At 38.3% G+C, this 18,697-nt stretch overlaps 3 protein-coding genes across 3 annotated transcripts; all 3 read right to left on the reverse strand.

Annotated features, from left to right (window-relative positions):
* Positions 1–660: 660 nt before the first annotated feature.
* Positions 661–6,020, reverse strand: LOC136700223 (GTPase IMAP family member 9-like). Its single transcript, XM_066675507.1, is given in 5 exon segments — positions 661–1,321; positions 1,324–1,794; positions 4,455–4,476; positions 4,572–4,656; positions 5,971–6,020. Coding segments are annotated over 5 exon segments (894 nt in total). The 3' UTR covers positions 661–1,055.
* Positions 6,021–6,810: 790 nt separating this feature from the next.
* Positions 6,811–8,795, reverse strand: LOC136700396 (GTPase IMAP family member 4-like). Its single transcript, XM_066675734.1, has 2 exons — positions 8,747–8,795; positions 6,811–8,285 (listed from the first exon to the last, which is right to left on the reverse strand). The coding sequence occupies exons 1-2, from the start codon at positions 8,751–8,753 to the stop codon at positions 7,627–7,629; spliced, it is 666 nt and encodes a 221-aa protein (XP_066531831.1). The 5' UTR covers positions 8,754–8,795; the 3' UTR covers positions 6,811–7,626.
* A 2,605-nt stretch (positions 8,796–11,400) lies between these two features.
* Positions 11,401–14,554, reverse strand: LOC136700336 (GTPase IMAP family member 4-like). The gene is made up of 3 exons (XM_066675656.1): positions 14,456–14,554; positions 13,008–13,062; positions 11,401–12,535 (listed from the first exon to the last, which is right to left on the reverse strand). The coding sequence occupies exons 2-3, from the start codon at positions 13,012–13,014 to the stop codon at positions 11,796–11,798; spliced, it is 747 nt and encodes a 248-aa protein (XP_066531753.1). The 5' UTR covers positions 13,015–13,062; positions 14,456–14,554; the 3' UTR covers positions 11,401–11,795.
* Positions 14,555–18,697: the final 4,143 nt, after the last annotated feature.

Here is an 18,697-nt window from a genome sequence, read left to right on the forward strand (position 1 = left end):
AGTCATGTGAGGTTAAGGAAACTTTAGTTGGTGAAAAAAGTAATTTTTTATACTGGTTTCTAAAGTAACAAACAAACTAATGAACTGCACCCATGTGTCATATTGTGTCTGTATTATGGGAATAAATGTGATTTTACGCATATAAAACATGTTAGTGTTGGGTATACAAAGAAACTCATTGATGGGTAAACTTCAGGGTCAGCTTTCTGTGTAGAGATAAACAATTGCTCATTACTCCTTACGCAGTTTGGAAACTCACATAAATGGCCCAAAACCCTGCGTAGTCCACTTCACAGGGAACTACTGAGGTGACTGGTATGCACCTACAGTTTGAATAGTCAATGTAACAGGTGTAAATCATTAGTATTCTAGTGAGGTAGAAGTGTCTCAGTCTCTGATTGGCTGTGCAGCCTCCACTCAGACACTTGTGACTCTCCAGAGGATTTTGGGAGTCGCAGCCCATGCCCTGAACATGGGAAAGCATAACATGAATGAGGTGTGTAAATCACAGTGAACTGTTAAAAAAAGTATCCTAGCCTATTATAATGCATTTGTTTACTTTGTTTTTTAAAGAGAATAAACAGGAGAAATTCAGAAATATTAATTTATTTGATTTTTTCTTGATGAACATACAATATTCATAAAATTTAACTTACATGTTTTCAGATCATAATTCTACATCAATGATGTAATCAAGTCATTCATTTAAGCTTTGTGAGTCATTTAATAAAAGTAAATAAAGAACATGCTTAGCTTCACCAGAAGGGGAAAATATAAAAGGGATATAATCATATATAGGACATGTCATCAGAGAAGGAAATATCAGAATTACTAAAACATTTATCAAATGATAGTTATACAGCCAGAAAACTCTACAGAATCACATCTAGCACATCTTTACAATCACAGCACTTTGTTCAGCAAATACCTGATCACAGGAAGAAACAGAAAGCTTACAGCCCTACGTTACTTTGTATTATTTATTTTGTGTTTTTCTTGCCTTGTGGTTTGACTGATTAACTGTTTATTAACTGTTGATACTGGAATAATTGCGATCAGTCAAAATGAAAATAATTATAACCACCACCTCTTGCCCTGGCAGAGTTCAGCGGAGATTTACAACCCTGCCAAAAAGCAACAATATTTTCAATAAATTCTGTGAATCTCTTTTTGAATTTCATCCAGAATGTTTCCCAACTTGAGCGATTTGCCTCATCAAACAGCTCACTGGTGTAGTGACGTCCTCCGTTCTCTGTCACCATTCTGTCTATTTTCTCCAGCAGCTCAGTGACCTGCTGTCTGTCTCTCTGTGTATTATTAAAACATGATACCTTCCGTTAAACCTCTGGACAAAGCCGGACAAAAGCCGATTACCATGAATCTGTTCTTCTAAGTCACCTGCCCAGTTATCACCGTGGGTAAAGAGGACGATAACATGACTAGACACATTTTCTCCAAAAGCTTTCAATAGCTGCTTTGCTACCTGATCTTCCTGCTCTGTAAATCTACCAGTAAGAGGCACCACATAGAGGAATGCGTGAACCCCTGGTCTGGATTCATACACACTCCTGCCCAGCTCCACTGCTAATTTTTCTTTAGTCAAAGATGTGTCAAAAAAGCCAGGTGTGTTAGTTACAGACATGTTTCTTCCTTCAACCAGTGCAGTCTCTTTCCTGCTCTCCTGGGTCACAGAGCTGAGGCTTTGCTTAGAAATGAATGCATTTTGGTCGAGGATGGTGTTTCCAGTGGCACTCTTTCCATTTCCAGTCTTCCCCAACACCATGATTCGTAATGCTGGATTTGGAGAAGGAAAAGAGGAGTTGGTGTATTACATTCAGGAATATTTACCATAGTTCATTCTCAAAAATAATATATTTCAAAGACAAGTATAACCTTAAAAGACAAAACTTTCAGTTGGTTGCTGCTTGTTCAGTAGAGGACCTGAAGTGAGGAGTTCCAATATATTCATTATATACTCAATAGATGCAGGTTGTGTGTTTGAAATCAATTGTTCATTTGAGTTTTTACGAACATTTCAGTTCCATTTTATGTTTTTCTGTTGTGCCATGAATCACATCATTTATATCTAATCTTGTTACAGAATGTCACATTACCACACATATTTTACACGTATTTAATGTGTTTACAAAACAACATTATTTTGAATTCAAACTTAAAACTTCTTTGTTTTTTTGTGCATCATAATGAATTTTGTGTCCATGTATTATTATTTCATACTCACGATCCATAACAGGGCTCCTCCTCCTTTATGGTTATGTGTGTCTTTCACCTTTCACTACAAACAGAAATAGAAATCATAATTACACAGCCGTAGTAGGGCAGAAACGGAAACAAACCTAATAATCCAGTCTAAAATAATATAAATCAACAATATATTTATTAGAGGGCGGCACTGTGGTGCAGCAGGTAGTGTCGCAGTCACACAGCTTCAGGGACCTGGAGGTAGTGGGTTTCGATTCTGGTCATTCAGTGACTCAAAAAGTGTCCATAGGTGTAAGTGTGTGAGTGAATGTGTGAGTGTGTGTGTGTCGTCCTGTGAAGGACTGGCGCCCCCTCCAGAGTGTATTCCCGCCTTGCGCCCAGTGATGCCAGGTAGGCTCTGGAACCACCGCGACCCTGAACTGAATAAGCGGTTACAGATAATGAATGAATGAATTAATATATTTATTAAATTTGGTAGATAGCCTGTAAAATCAGTGAATTTAGCTCATTTACAGTACTAATATTGTAGATACATATGTCTAATTGTGCCCACTCATACTAAATTCTCTCCATTAAAAGCTTGTTCCTGGTCTGTAACAGTCATGTGGTTTGATTTAAATTGCTGTCCTTTTAACAGTAATACAGTCCTGCTTTGTAATGTATGCATTACTTCTACAACAGCTCTATGGGTATTGTACTACTCTTAACACATCTCACACCTCTCACACTATATTTATGTGTTGGTGTCATCTTGTGTTTTTCTATGTTCTACATCAGCTGTTATCCAACACTCAAGAGTAAAACATAAGATTTAAAGTGATTATGTATTTTTCATAGAGCTTTTATTTTTATTTTCGAGAGAAATGCACAAACAGGTTGTGTGGTTTTTATCATGGTCTCTGTGCAGGCTGGATGTTCTCATTTCTGTGTGATGTGCACCACATTTAAGAACAACTCACAATAACAGGAACTGCCTACACAGACACAGTGATCAAAACCACACCTGTTTGTGTACTGTTCTCAGAAATAATCTCCATGGAGAGTACATAAACTCTTTAATGATTACAAAACATAAATACAGGTGAGACAACGTAACTTTTGCTTTTGGTTTAAGGTGAAACCTGGACTGTTTTTGTGCACTAGCTAACATTTTTTTCTTCCTCCTGTAAAGTTACTATTTTGGCACAGCAATTAAATGCATCAAATCATAGTAGAGCATTTTCCATTTAATTTTGTTGTGCTTCTTAAAGTCAGTTTGTGCAGATCCACTTGCTCAACTCACTCAAACTGGAGTTTGGAAAATTACTTCACTTGGTTTTAAACAGTGTTCATTTATCAATGAAAACTATGAGGAAAGATATTCGCTGATGACGTTTTTCTTTTTGAAAACTAGATGAGAACTAAATAAAAATATTAGTTTGAAGACAAGAACTATGATGAAATGCTTTGCAGTTTTTGTCAAATTAATGAAAACTTGATGAAGATGTGAAAGACTCATAAATGACCCGCTATTTCAGATTTTAAAACAGAAAATCACTAGGAAATAAAAACAGGAATATGCTCCGTTTGTTTGCTGTTATCAGGGCAACGAAGGCAACCGAGCGGAACAGTGAAGAATTAGACTTAGAGCATCTGGGAGTCACTTGTGTTAACTGTGGGCCAATGACTCATCGAGTTGACTCACTCTCGTTTTGCAAGCGCCCTGTGGCGAGACTTTGAAATAAAAAAGTGAACTAATTTCTTTAATCATTTTGAATTATGTTTTTCTATGTAACAATAATGAAGCTAGTGTTTACATGAATAAAATAGGCTTGTTATTTAATGCCCTAAATATAAAAATGTTTTTCAACTAATAATAATAATAATCAGAAAATGAGACTAAAACTAGGCTAATACAGATTTTAGTGAAAAAGACTGAAACTAAATAAAACTCTAGTTTTAATCAAATGATTTGAATTATATTTATGGTGCGTACCAAGATCACACACTAGATAAATTAAGACTTGTTCCTGAGGGAAATGCAGTAAGTTGTGTAACTAAGTAAACATTTGCCTAGTTCTATTTTTGATTAATTTTTCAGTTTGATTAAAAAGGTCTGATAGCTGAGGAATATTTATTCTCTGCAGTAATGTGACAAAAACCAGGATTCAGTGTAAATCATAGTTTCACATGAATAGTTATTATAACTCAAAATCTGAATGACCAGACTGTAGCCTAGTACCTGACCTTACCCTCCACCTTATCCTTCAACACCTAGAACACCCAAGAACATATGTGAGGGTTCTGTTCTTGGACTTCATCTGCACCTTCAATACAGTCAATCCAGGACAACTACACAACAAACTCACCCAGCTCAGCGTGCCAGCCCCCACCTGCCAGTGGATCACCAACTTCCTCACTGGCAGAGAGCGGCAGGTGATGTGGGAATTTTCACTTCAGGAACAATAATAAATAGATATATTACCTTAAAAAATATCTGTAAATGTACATGTATTTTCTAACCCTATTTCACAGAAATAAATGAGCTGTTGACTAACAAATTATATTTCTAAGACAATCCTAATATTTTTAAATATTTCTATCAAATATTTGAGAAAAGGTTAATTATATTTATCAGTTTCAAGAACTACATTTCTTAGTTATTGCAAATCAATTTTCTTCATGTTATTCAAAAACTTAAGAAATTGAGTAAGTGACGCTAAACGTCATGACGTGGAATACAAAACCTGCGCAAACCTTCTGTGAAATATTTTGTGCGCCACATTCATCAACTTCACTCAAGACCCAGCTAAAACTTCTTGGAAAACCTGTTAAGTAGCTACATAAAAAAGATACTTTTGTTATTGAGTGAACATTGACCATGTGTTTGTACATATACAACTCTAGGGGGTTTATACGTCGCTATTATTTTTAATAATGTCGTAGCTAGCTTAACTTTTGCAGTGTACAAATTCTAATGTTAGAGTCATCATTAAGTTATTAACTCCACCCACCAAGCTGCTCATCTAGGGCATGGTTAATGCATCTGAATGTAATATAAACTTTGGGGGGGGGGGTGTCCAGTTATATCCTACATAATTAGATCGTTTTGTGCCGGTCGCAATAGGAAGTAAAACTGTAGTCCACCTGTTCCTCATTATTGTGGATCATTGTCAGCACTTCAGTGACATTGACGTAGTGGTGGTGTGTTAATGTGTGTTGTGCTCCTACAAGTGGATCAGATAGTGCAGTGCATAAACTATAGACTTTATACAATTTATGGTAATTAGCATAGAGAAATTCCCTCATATATTAATCTCCCTGTTCCCTCAAGTATCGCTGTAATCCATTTCATTATATGAATGTTTAATCAATATTCATTATTCTATATTACATTTAATAAACCGGTTGTGTGATAAAACCAATCATTGGTTATTTATATGTGCACCTTTCTTGTATGGAATTATTATTTTTGGGTCAGATTTATTTTCAGAGCAAAGAACCTACAGCGGGTCAATGAGCATAATTCATTAATAATAATTAATTCTAGCTAATTCTGCTATATTATGTGTAAGGTCGCTCAGCATTGTAGCCGACTTGTCCAAGCTGAGACTGGACTGGAAAAGGCACTACATATTACTTAATGGCTCCCAACCTCGGAGCTTAGCAATATGAATCAAATATTTAATTATTAATAAAATAATAATTAATTATCACTGACTCCGCTACACCCTCAAACACTTGAACCCTTGAGCCTCTTTTAATCACCCTTTGACTACATCATCAAAGTGCGCATTTCCAGGAAGGTCTTGGGGCATGAATTGGGACAGTGGGTCAAAATAGTCAGTGCAACAAGTGTAACTCATTAGTATTCTGTTGAGGCAGAACAGTCTCTGATTGGCTCGACTGCCTAAACTCAGACCCTTGTGATCTCAAAGGATTCTTGGAGTTGGAATCCATACCCTGAGCAGATGTAAATGACAGTGAACTCTCTAAGAGATGTACCTGACGCTTTATAACTAATTGATATATATATATATATATTAAGGTATGCTAATAACATAACTTTGGGAGTAGGACCACGCCCGAACTCCTCCTCTCAGCCCTATATATACCCTGCAAATTCACGTCATTTCTGCGACAGACAAACTCGCCTCATTTAGTTCAGGAGACGGATCTCGACTCGACTGCTTCACGACGTCAGCTTGCTCCTCCGCGCTGAGTCATTCCTGCTGATCCCCATATTCGGAGCTGTGTTCAGCCTTTATCAAACACACTGAGCCTCCTGTTTTAAACTCGCTCCCACCTCCACCCTTTTCTCATATTACTTTATCCAACGGGGGGGTCCGGCTTCATACGCATTCATAAGCCGCCCTAAACTCTTCCCCAAAAGACTTCTGAGTTTGCCTCCCCGTTTCAGCCTCTGCGGGCGTGGTCCGTACTAGCAATATATATATATATATATGTGTGTGTGTTTTTTCACACTTTTAAACAGATTAATGAAGATGATTTCATTCAGAAATATGAATTTATTTGTTTTCTTGATGAACAAACAATATTCAAGTTTATCAGTTACACTTTTTCTTCAAGTTATTAATTTACGCTTTGTAAGTCAATTTAAAACATATTAAACATAAAAAAACAACTGAAGAAATGTAAATAAAGAAAAATCTCACTTTCATCTGAAGTAGAACAACAATAATAAGGGATATAATCAGTGAAGGGAACTTTAGAATTACTAATGTTAGTTATAGACCAAGAAATCTGTACAGACATGCATGTAGTACACCCTTACAATCAGATCTCTTTGTTCAACAAATACCTGATCATATAATACGAAGAAACAAAAATTAAAATGGTTCTTAACGCTAAATGCTTTTATTCTGTCACTGACTATAATCCTTTTTCTAATCATTTTTAGATAAAATAAATTCATTGTATATTTTTTGAAACAGGGCTGGTCATGTTGCCAGTATTCAAAATCATATTTAATTAATAAATTCATATTTGGGTTTATGTTATTCTCCACCACAGGGACACAGAGGAAAATATATGAAAATAAAAAATCTTTGACACAGAAATTCCACATCATAAACTGAGAACAAGGGACACATGAAAACACCAGTTAGTTTTAGGTCAGTGTCACTGAGGCAGTCATTGTGTTTCATGATACCAAATCTGACCAAATGTTGTCCTGCATTTGAAAAAGAAATTATTCATATTTGATACATGATTCATTCCTAAATGACACTGAGTTTCTAATTGTTAGTTCAACCCAGTGCTGCTCCCCAAACAAACCTAAGCTTACAGCCCTACTTTAATTTGTATTATTTACGTTGTTTTTCTTGCCTTGTGGATTAACTGATTAACTGTTTATTAAAGGCTGATACTGGAATCAGTGCAGATGTACCACCTTTTCATAAATCAAAAAAATTGTGTCTTTTGCAAAAATAATAATTTTAATTTCATCCAGAATGTTTCCCAACTTGAGCAATTTGCCTCATCAAACAGCTCACTGGTGTCGTTACGTCCTCCATTCTCTGTCACCATTCTGTCTATTTTCTCCAGCAGCTCAGTGACCTGCTGTCTGTCTCTCTGTGTATTATTAAAAACATGATACCTTCCGTTAAACCTCTGGACAAAGCCGGACAAATGCCGATTACCACGAATCTGTTCTTCTAAGTCACCTGCCCAGTTATCACCGTGGGTAAAGAGGACAATAACATGACTAGATACATTTTCTCCAAAGGCTTTCAATGCCTGCTGTGCTACCTGACCTTCCTGCTCTGTAAATCTACCAGTAAGAGGCACCACATAGAGGAACGCGTGAACCCCTGGTCTGGATTCATACACACTCCTGCCCAGCTCCACTGCTAATTTTTCTTTAGTCAAAGGTGTGTCATAAAATCCAGGTGTGTCAGTCACAGACACGTTTCTTCCTTCAACCAGTGCAGTCTCTTTCTTGCTCTCCTGGGTCACAGAGCTGAGGCTTTGCCTAGAAAAGAATGCATTTTGGCCCAGGATGGTGTTTCCAGTGGCACTCTTTCCACTTCCAGTCCTCCCCAACACCACGATTCGTAATGCTGGATTTGGAGAAGGAAAAGAGGAGTTGGTGTATGGCATTCAGGAATATTTTCCATGGTTCATTCTCAAAAATAATATATTTCAAAGACAAGTATAACCTTAAAAGACAAAACTACCAGGTGGTTGCTGCTTGTTCAGTAGAGGACCTGAAGTGAGAAGTTCCAATATTTTCAATATATACTCAATAGATGCAGGTTGTGTGTTTGAAATCAATTGATCATTTGAGTTTTTATGAACATTTCAGTTACATTTTATGGATTTAAAGTGCATATGTTTTCCGTTGTGACATGAATCACATCATTTATATCTAATCTTGTTACAGAATGTCTCATTACCTCATAAATGTTACACGTATTTAATGTGTTTACAAAACAACATTACTTTGAATTCAAACTTAAAACTGTGTTTTACTGTGCATCATAATGAATTTTGTTTCCATGTATTATTATTTCATACTCACGATGCATAATAGAGCTTCCTCTCCTCTTATGTTCTGTGTGTCTCTTTTGGAGAGCAATGCACAAAGAGGTAGTGTGGTTTTTATAACTGTCTATATGTAGGCTTGATGTTCTTGTTTTCGTTCGCGTGATGTGCACCACATTTAAGAGAAGAACAACTCAAAAAGACAGGAACAAGAACAGCCTACACAGCAACAGTGATCAAAATCACACCTGTTTCTTCTCAAAAATGATCTCCATGGACAGTACATAAACACTTAAATGATGACAAAACATAAATACTTAACTTTTACTTTTGATTTAAGGTCAAACCTGGACTGTTTTTGTGCACCAGCAATGACAAAAGATTCAGAAAACTGAATATATGATGTACTGAGGATGCTATTAACATAGACACCCAATCATAGTAGAGCATTTTCCATTTAATTTTGTTGTGCTTCTTAATGTCAGTTTCTGCAGATCCACTTGCTCAACTCACTCAAACTAGAGTTTGGAAAATTACTTCACTTGGTTTTAAACAGTGTTAATTTATCAATGAAAATTATGAGGAAAGATATTCGCTGACGACCTGTTTTTCTCTTCGAAAACTAAATAAAAATATTAGTTTGAAGACAAGAACTATGATGAAATGCTTTGCAATTTTTGTCAAATAAATAAAAACTTGATGAATATGTGAAAGACTCGCTATTTCAGATTTTAAAACAGAAAATCACTAGGAAATAAAAACAGGAATATGCTCCGTCTGTTTGCTGTTATCAGGGCAACGAAGGCAACCGAGCAGAACAATGAAGAATTAGACTTAGAGCATCTGGGAGTCACTTGTGTTAAGTGAACTAATTTCTTTAAACATTTTGAATTATGTTTTTCTATGTAACAATAATGAAGCTGGACCTTACCCTCCACCTTATCCTTCAACACCTAGGACACCCAAGGACATATGCAAGGGTTCTGTTCTTAGACTTCATCTGCAATACTGTTCAATACTGTCATCCCAGGACAACTACACAACAAACTCACCCAGCTCAGCGTGCCAGCCCCCACCTGCCAGTGGATCAACAACTTCCTCACTGGCAGAGAGTGGCAGGTGATGTGGGAAACTTCACTTCAGGAACCTGTATCACCAGTATGGGCACTCCGCAAAGTTATGTTCTCACCCCACTGCTCTTCTCCCTATACACCAAGAACTGTACCCCCACAGATCCTTAGTCAGCATCCTGAAGTTGTTCTCATCATTAGTCTAATTCGTGATGGTGCTGAGTCTGCTTGCAGACAATTGGTTGATCAGGATGTTATCTAGAGCAGCCAAAACAACACTGAGCTGAACACAGCAAAAAGCAGTGGAGATGCAAGTGGATTTCAGGAGAAGTCCAAAATCCCTGTCAGCCCTCACCACCCTTGACAGAGCTGTGATTGGACACAACAATCACCAAGAATCTGAAGGACGTTCAACGTGCCCCAGAAGCTAATGGTTCAGTTTTACACATCCATCATAAAAATCTGTCATCACCACGTGTATCACAGTGTGGGGCAGCTCAGCCACCAAACAGGACATTCAAAATCTGCAGGGCATCTTCAGGTCTGTAGAGAATACAACTGGTGTTAAATTGCCCACGTTGCTGGAACTGCACACCTCCAGAAGCAGGAAGCATGCAGAGAAAATGACTTCTGATCCTGTATACCCCAGACACCACCTGTGGTCCAGTACCTTCCCTCAGACTGGCACTTTAGCCAAATGAGGATCAGAACTAGGAGGGTCGTCTATAGTACCACACACAACACACCATCTTCTGGACTTTTCTACTGCATTTTATGTTTCTTGGTGTATAGTCCATCTGCCACCCCCCCCCCACACACACACAAAAAGACACAACATGCTCAGTTTCATCACACACCTTCCCTTGACACTTTGCCACTACAGCACATACCCCCTTCTCTCATCACCTTAATTTAAAACACGCACAATGTAAGGTCTACAGGCTTTTGAGAAACACACCCTCAGTATGCTAGGGAAAACTGTCACTGAGCCTTTACACACAGGCTGCATGCTATTCCAGAAGGTCCCTAAGCAGTGCCTTTGTGTTCCCCACACACTAGTCATGTGAGGTTAAGGAAACTTTAGTTGGTGAAAAGACAGTCTATCACATTGACAGTAATTTTTGATACTGGTTTCTGAAGTAACAAACAAACTAATGAACTGCACCCATGTGTCATATTGTGTCTGTATTATGGGAATAAATGTGATTTCACTCCCTACGGTTTGGAAACTCACTTAAAATGGCCCAAAACCCTGCGTAGTCCACTTCACAGGGAACTACTGAGGTGACTGGTATGCACCTACAATAGTCAATGTAACAGGTGTAACTCATACGTAGTGAGGTAGAAGTGTCTCAGTCTCTGATTGGCTGTGCAGCCTCCACTCAGACACTTGTGACTCTCCAGAGGATTTTGGGAGTCGCAGCCCATGCCCTGAACATGGGAAAGCATGACATGAGGTGTGTAAATCACAGTGAACTGTTAAAAAAAGTATCCTAGCCTATTATAATGCATTTGTTTACTTTGTTTTTTAAAGAGAATAAACAGGAGAAATTCAGAAATATTAATTTATTTGATTTTTTCTTGATGAACATACAATATTCATAAAATTTAACTTACATGTTTTCAGATCATAATTCTACATCAATGATGTAATCAAGTCATTCATTTAAGCTTTGTGAGTCATTTAATAAAAGTAAATAAAGAACATGCTTAGCTTCACCAGAAGGGGAAAATATAAAAGGGATATAATCATATATAGGACATGTCATCAGAGAAGGAAATATCAGAATTACTAAAACATTTATCAAATGATAGTTATACAGCCAGAAAACTCTACAGAATCACATCTAGCACATCTTTACAATCACAGCACTTTGTTCAGCAAATACCTGATCACAGGAAGAAACAGAAAGCTTACAGCCCTACGTTACTTTGTATTATTTATTTTGTGTTTTTCTTGCCTTGTGGTTTGACTGATTAACTGTTTATTAACTGTTGATACTGGAATAATTGCGATCAGTCAAAATGAAAATAATTATAACCACCACCTCTTGCCCTGGCAGAGTTCAGCGGAGATTTACAACCCTGCCAAAAAGCAACAATATTTTCAATAAATTCTGTGAATCTCTTTTTGAATTTCATCCAGAATGTTTCCCAACTTGAGCGATTTGCCTCATCAAACAGTTCACTGGTGTAGTGACGTCCTCCATTCTCTGTCACCATTCTGTCTATTTTCTCCAGCAGCTCAGTGACCTGCTGTCTGTCTCTCTGTGTATTATTAAAAACATGATACCTTCCGTTAAACCTCTGGACAAAGCCGGACAAATGCAGATTACCACGAATCTCTTCTTCTAAGTCACCTGCCCAGTTATCACCGTGGGTAAAGAGGACAATAACATGACTAGATACATTTTCTCCAAAGGCTTTCAATAGCTGCTCTCCTGCCTGACCTTCCTGTTCTGTAAATCTACCAGTAAGAGGCACCACATAGAGGAATGCGTGAACCCCTGGTCTGGATTCATACACACTCCTGCCCAGCTCCACTGCTAATTTTTCTTTAGTCAAAGATGTGTCATAAAAGCCAGGTGTGTCAGTCACAGACACGTTTCTTCCTTCAACCAGTGCAGTCTCTTTCCTGCTCTCCTGGGTCACAGAGCTGAGGCTTTGCCTAGAAATGAATGCATTCTGGCCCAGGATGGTGTTTCCAGTGGCACTCTTTCCATTTCCAGTCTTCCCCAACACCACGATTCGTAATGCTGGATTTGGAGAAGGATAAGAGGAGTTGATGTATTACATTCAGGAATAATTACCATAGTTCATTCTCAAAAATAATATATTTCAAAGTATAACCTGAAAAGACAAAACTACCAAGTGGTTGCTGCTTGTTCAGTTGAGGACCTGAAGTGAGGAGTTCCAATATATTCTCAGACTTCCTGACATATTCTGTACATATTTTTATAAATGCAGGTTGTGTGTTTGAAATCAACTGATCACTTGAGTTTTCATGAATATTTCAGTTCCATTTTATGGATTTAAAGTGCATATATTTTCTGTTGTGACATGAATCACATCATTTATATCTAATATTGTTACGTCTCGATACCACATATTGACATGTATTTAATGTGTTTACAAAACAACATTACTTTGAATACAAAATTAAAACTTTTGTGTTTTTCTGTGCATCATAATGAATTTTGTTTCCATGTATTATTATTTCATACTCACGATCCATAACAGGGCTTCCTCTTTTCTTATGGTTCTGTGTGTCTCTTACGTTTCACTACAAACAGAAATAGAAATCATAATTACACAGCTGCAGTAGTGCAGATAAGGGAAAAGACCCTAATAATTCAGTCTAAAATAATATAAACCAACAATATATTTATTAAATTTGGTAGATAGCCTGTAAAATCAGTGAATTTAGCTCATTTACAGTACTAATATTGTGGATACAGATGTGTAATTGTGCCCACTCATACTAAATTCTCTCCATTAAAAGCTTGTTCCTGGTCTTTATCAGTCGCATGGTTTGGTTTAAATCGCTGTCCTTTTAACAGTAATACAGTCCTGCTTTGTGATGTGTGCATTACTTCTACAACAGCTCTATGGGTATTGTACTGCTCTTAACACATCTCACACCTCTCACACTGTATTTATGTTTTGGTGTCATCTTGTGTTTTTCTATGTTCTACATCATCTGTTATCCAACACTCAAGAGTAAAGCATAAAATTTAAAGTGATTATGTAATTTTCATAGAGCTTTATAATTTCATTTTTGAGAGCAATGCACAAAGAGGTAGTGTGGTTTTTATCATGGTCTCTGTGTAGGCTGGATTTTATCATTCCTGTTTATGTGATGTGCAACACAAAAACAGGAACAAGAACAGTCTACACAGCGACAGTGATAAAAACCACAAATTATCTCAAAATTGATCTCCATGGAGAGTACATAAACATTTTAATGATTACAAAACATAAATACAGGTGAGACAACGTAACTTTTGCTTTTGGTTTAAGGTCAAACCTGGACTGGTTTTTACACCAGCAATGACAAAACTTTCAGAGAACTGAATATATGATGTACTGAGGATTCCGTTAAGATATCATCGTGGCCAAAAAATATATATATTTTATTTTTGTTACATATTTTTGTTAACATTTTTCCCCTCCTCCTGTAAAGTTACTATTTTGGCACAGCAATTAAATGCACCCAGTCATAGCAGAGTATTTTCCATTTAATTTTGCTGTGCTTCTTAATGTCAGTTTCTGCAGATCCACTTGCTCAACTCACACAAACTGGAGTTTGGAAAATGACTTCACTTGGTTTTAAACAGTGTTAATTTATCAATGAAACCTATGAAGAAAGACATTTGCTTTCAAACTGAATTACAAACTGAGTACAAACTGAATAGTTTCACATGAATAGTTATTATAACTCAAAATCTGAATGACCAGGCTGTAGCCTTGTCCTTGACCTTGTCTTTCCAACGCAAATATCAATACATGTATTCTATCAAAATCTGATAAGATAATCAAACACATACAGCACAATATTCATGCATGAATTTCACAGAACATTGCCCATTTTTATAATAATGTTATAATTAACATTAATGTTGCTGTTTGGTTCAAGCTTCTGTAAAAAAAATGTTTGAACATTATCTCATGCTTACCTGTGCAGCTCCACTGTGTTCTTGTGTGTTCAGCTGGTGGTGGTGATCTGATGTATGTATGTATTCTCACTGCATTTGAGGTCAAGAACACACCAGAGCTCTGCTTTTTTAGTTTCAGTTTGATACAAACTGACTCTGACTCTCTGTTAACATATTTGTGCCCCAAGTTCCCTCTACGATTTTAATTACACTGGGGTTCATTCAGTGACCAATTAAACAGGACCAGGGCTGATTTTCTCTAAATGTTTGTGTGCTTAAAAGAAAATTAGATTGAAATATCTGGCAACTTTAGGTAATATTTTGAGTTAATAACATGTTAATAGTCTGTAAAGGCTTTATTGCTATAGATCAGATCATACGCAGATTATCACTTTGGAATGTTGCATGTTTATTTGGTGACAGTGATGAAGATTACCCAACAAAAGGCCAATGTTATGAAGCAGTATTTGCTCAAAAATTAAAATAAAATAAATGCAATTTCTTTAAATAAAATAACACTGAATGAAGAATATTTGGGGTTATATAAATATAAGCAGTAACTTTTAATATATATAAGCACTGAGTTAAAAAAATGTTATACTTTTTATATTTTAAGGATTTAAAATATAAGTCGTTTTAATTGCACAACACATACTCAATATGTATTAATGACTGTTACTGGTTTGTATGTATATAAACAATCACTTCAGGGGTCGGCTCAGGACAACAACTATATATGTTCAAGTGAGTTGAGGTAAAAGGAGATAATATTCAGGTCCAGGATTTTACTTGAAATTGTCTTTAATTTGACTTGTCCATTAATATTAATTGGGTACAGGTCTCCACATGTAAGTAGAAGTGAGAAGTGAGCATGATTATACATTGGTGCATTCGGGTAGCCACCTAGTGGCGGAAATAGTAACTACATACAAAACACTAAACTACATGCATACTAAACTTGAAGGATGAAAACGGGTAAATTAACAGTCTTTTGTACACAATATATACCTAGATGTTGGAAATAACTGGATTAATGTGCTTTATGTCGACAATTCGAACATGTAATAAATTCTAAGCCCTAAAATTACGGAGCTCCATCGTGCCTTTTCTCAACACTGTTATAATAAGATGTGGGGAAACAGCCTACTTCCCCCACAGCTGCCCCATTTGACAGCTTTCTCTAATGAGCTAATTTATTTATTTATTCTCTGTGGTGAACTATATTATATAGCCTGCTCAAAGAAATACATTATTATTATTATTATAAAGAAATTTCCCTTTAAAATGTCAGAATGTATACCATAAAACATGTGGAGATGCACTGTAAGTGCCGGGAAGTAAATGTTAAATCATGGCCTGGTAAGTTTTATATGTACTGACGCATATAAGGAAGTTATGGGAAGGTACACTGTAAGTACAGGTGATGGTCATAAAAAAAATCATGAAAAAGTTTATTTCAGTAATTCCATTCAAAAATTGAAACTTGTATATTATACTCATTCATTACACACAGACTGATATATTTCAAGTGTTTATTTTTTTTTTATTTGATGATTATAACTGACAACTAATGAAAACAGCAAATTCAGTGATATTCTACTTGTACTTAAAAACGCTGGAAAGTACACCATAAAAAGCATGAAGATACACTGTAAGTGCTGGGTAAGTACATGTTAAGATCCCTCTTCATTCAAAAAGAAACCAGCTGGAGAAGGATACTTTCCTGGCAGTGCTGTATTTTATTTTTTCCACAGTACAGGAGGCTCACACTCTACTCTCTCACTTCCTTTTCGGGCTGGGAGATATAATCCCTCCAGCGTGTCCTGGGTCTACCCCAGGGCATCCTGCCAGTTGGACGTGCTTGGTATACTTCCAGTGGGAGGCATCCAGGAGACATCCTCATCAGAAGCCTGAACCACCTCAACTGATTTCTCAACACTAAGGAGCAGCGACTACGAGCTCCTCCCTAGTCACTGAGCTCCTCACCCGATCACTGAGATTATGCCCAGCAACCCGTTGGGGAAAGCTCGTTTCAGCCGCTTATATCCACAATCTTGTTCTTTCAGTCATTACCCAGAGCTCATGACCATATGTGAGAGTGGGGACATAGACTGACCGGTAAATTGAAAGCTTTGCTTTATGGCTCAGCTCTCTCTTCACCACGACGATCCAGTACAGTGACTGCATTACTGCAGACGCTGCACCTAACCTATGGTCAATCTCACTATCCCTCACCCCCTACCTGAAGGGAGCATGCCACCTGTTTCCAGGAGATAACCATGGCCTCAGACTTGGAGGTGCTGATCCTCATACCGACCGCTTCACACATGGCTGCAAACTGTGAACACTGGAGGCCTACGTGCGAAGAAACCAGAAGAAAAACATCGTCCGCAAACAGCAGAGATGCCACCCCCGAGCCTCTTGACGGAATCCTTTCTGTCCCAGGCTACTCCACGCCACCCTGTCCATGAATATCAGGAACAGGTGTGGAGACAAGGCACAGCCCTGCAGAGTCCAATGCCCACATTGAACAAGCTTGACTTACTGCAGAGGATGCGATTAAAACTCAAACTCTACCACATAATCTCTCATACGCTGTCTCCAAATCCTTAAAGCATGTGTAGAGTGGAGTAGCAAACGTTAACGCCTCCTCAATCATGTGTGAAAAAGTAAAGAGTTGGTCCATAGTTCCACAGCCAGGACAAAATTTGTTCTTCGGAGATTCCCTGAGCCAGACAAGCCCGAAAAGCCTTCTTCTTCTGCTAGACAGCTTCCCTCACCCCTGGTGTCGTGGTGTTCTTGGGTTGCTGCCATAACAGGCACAGACAAGCTTTTAACCACAGCTACATGCAGCCACTTCCACAATAGACGTCCGGAACAGGGTCCATTCAGACTCCATTCCCCCACCTCCTCCAGAACATGTGAGAAGTTCTCTCTGAGGTGAGAGCTGAAATCCACCCGGACAGAGTCCTCTGCCAGCTTTACCTAGCACACCCTCACTATAAGTTTGAGCTTACCAGGTCTGTCCGGCAGTTTTCCTCGTCATCGGATCCAACTCACCACCAGATGGTGATCGGTTGACAGCTCAGCCCCTCTCTTTACCTGAGTGTACAAAACATATGGCCTTAGATCAGAAGACACGACACAAGGTCTTGAACCAGGGTGCTCTGGTACAGAGTACACTTATGAGCAACCTTATGTTCGAATATGGTGTTCATTATGGACAAACCATTACTAGCACAGAAGTCCAACAACATCACACCACTCGGGTCCAGATCAGGCAGGCCGTTCCTCCGAATCACTCCACCTCAGGTTACTCAGTCATTGCCAATATGAGCATTGAAGTCCCCCAGCAAAACAATAGAGTCAATGCATAGAATCCTTTCTAGAACTACACTCACTGCCTCCAAGAGGGCCAAATACTCTGAGCTGCTGTTCAGTGCATATGTACACACAACAGTCAACGTTTTCCTCTCTGCAAGCTGGAGCTGCACTGAGGCAACCCTCTCATTTACTGGGACAAACTCCAGCTGTACAACCGCCAGCCGGGGACTTGCCACACCCACCCGGCGCCTCTCACCCTGTGCAACTCCTAAGTAGGAGAGAGACCAACCCCTATCGAGGAGTTTGGTTCCAGAGCCCACACTGTGTGTAGAGGTGAGCCCAACTATATCTAGCTGGTATCTCTCAAACTCACACACCAGCTCTGGCTCTTTCCCCCCAGTGAAGTTATGTTCCACTTACCAAGAACCAGTTTCCGCTGACAAGTTCCATGATGCCTGGAGGCCCCTGTGCCTGATGGGCATTGCACCATACTCCTACTCTGGATCTTGCAGGTGGTGAGCCCCCATGATCCTCCCATGTTGCCATTCCGGGTTACGTGGGCTGCCTAGCCAATAGGCGCTCGTCGTCAGACCCTACCCTCAGGCCTGGCTCCAGGGTTAGGTCCTGGTAACCCTCTCCTGGGTGGGGTACACTGAGTTCTAATGGTTGTACTCATAGGGATGCTTCTTGGATCGTGTTTGCCTGAATCTTCAGTCCCGACCTGTTTGCCATGGGAGACCCTACTTGGAGAGAACAGCTCCTGACAACATAGCCCTGGAGGTCATGAGAAATATTTTTTGGTAAATTTTGATTTAAAAGAAGTCTAAAAAGAAAGTACAAAATGGACCAGCCTTCTAAAAAAATAATAATACATTTTTGGTTAAAATTCCAAATGCTGCCATTCTAGGACAGTCTAATCTATGACAGAGCAGACCATAG

This window comes from Hoplias malabaricus, chromosome 6 (genome assembly GCF_029633855.1).
Source record: "Hoplias malabaricus isolate fHopMal1 chromosome 6, fHopMal1.hap1, whole genome shotgun sequence".
NCBI classification, from domain to species: domain Eukaryota; kingdom Metazoa; phylum Chordata; class Actinopteri; order Characiformes; family Erythrinidae; genus Hoplias; species Hoplias malabaricus.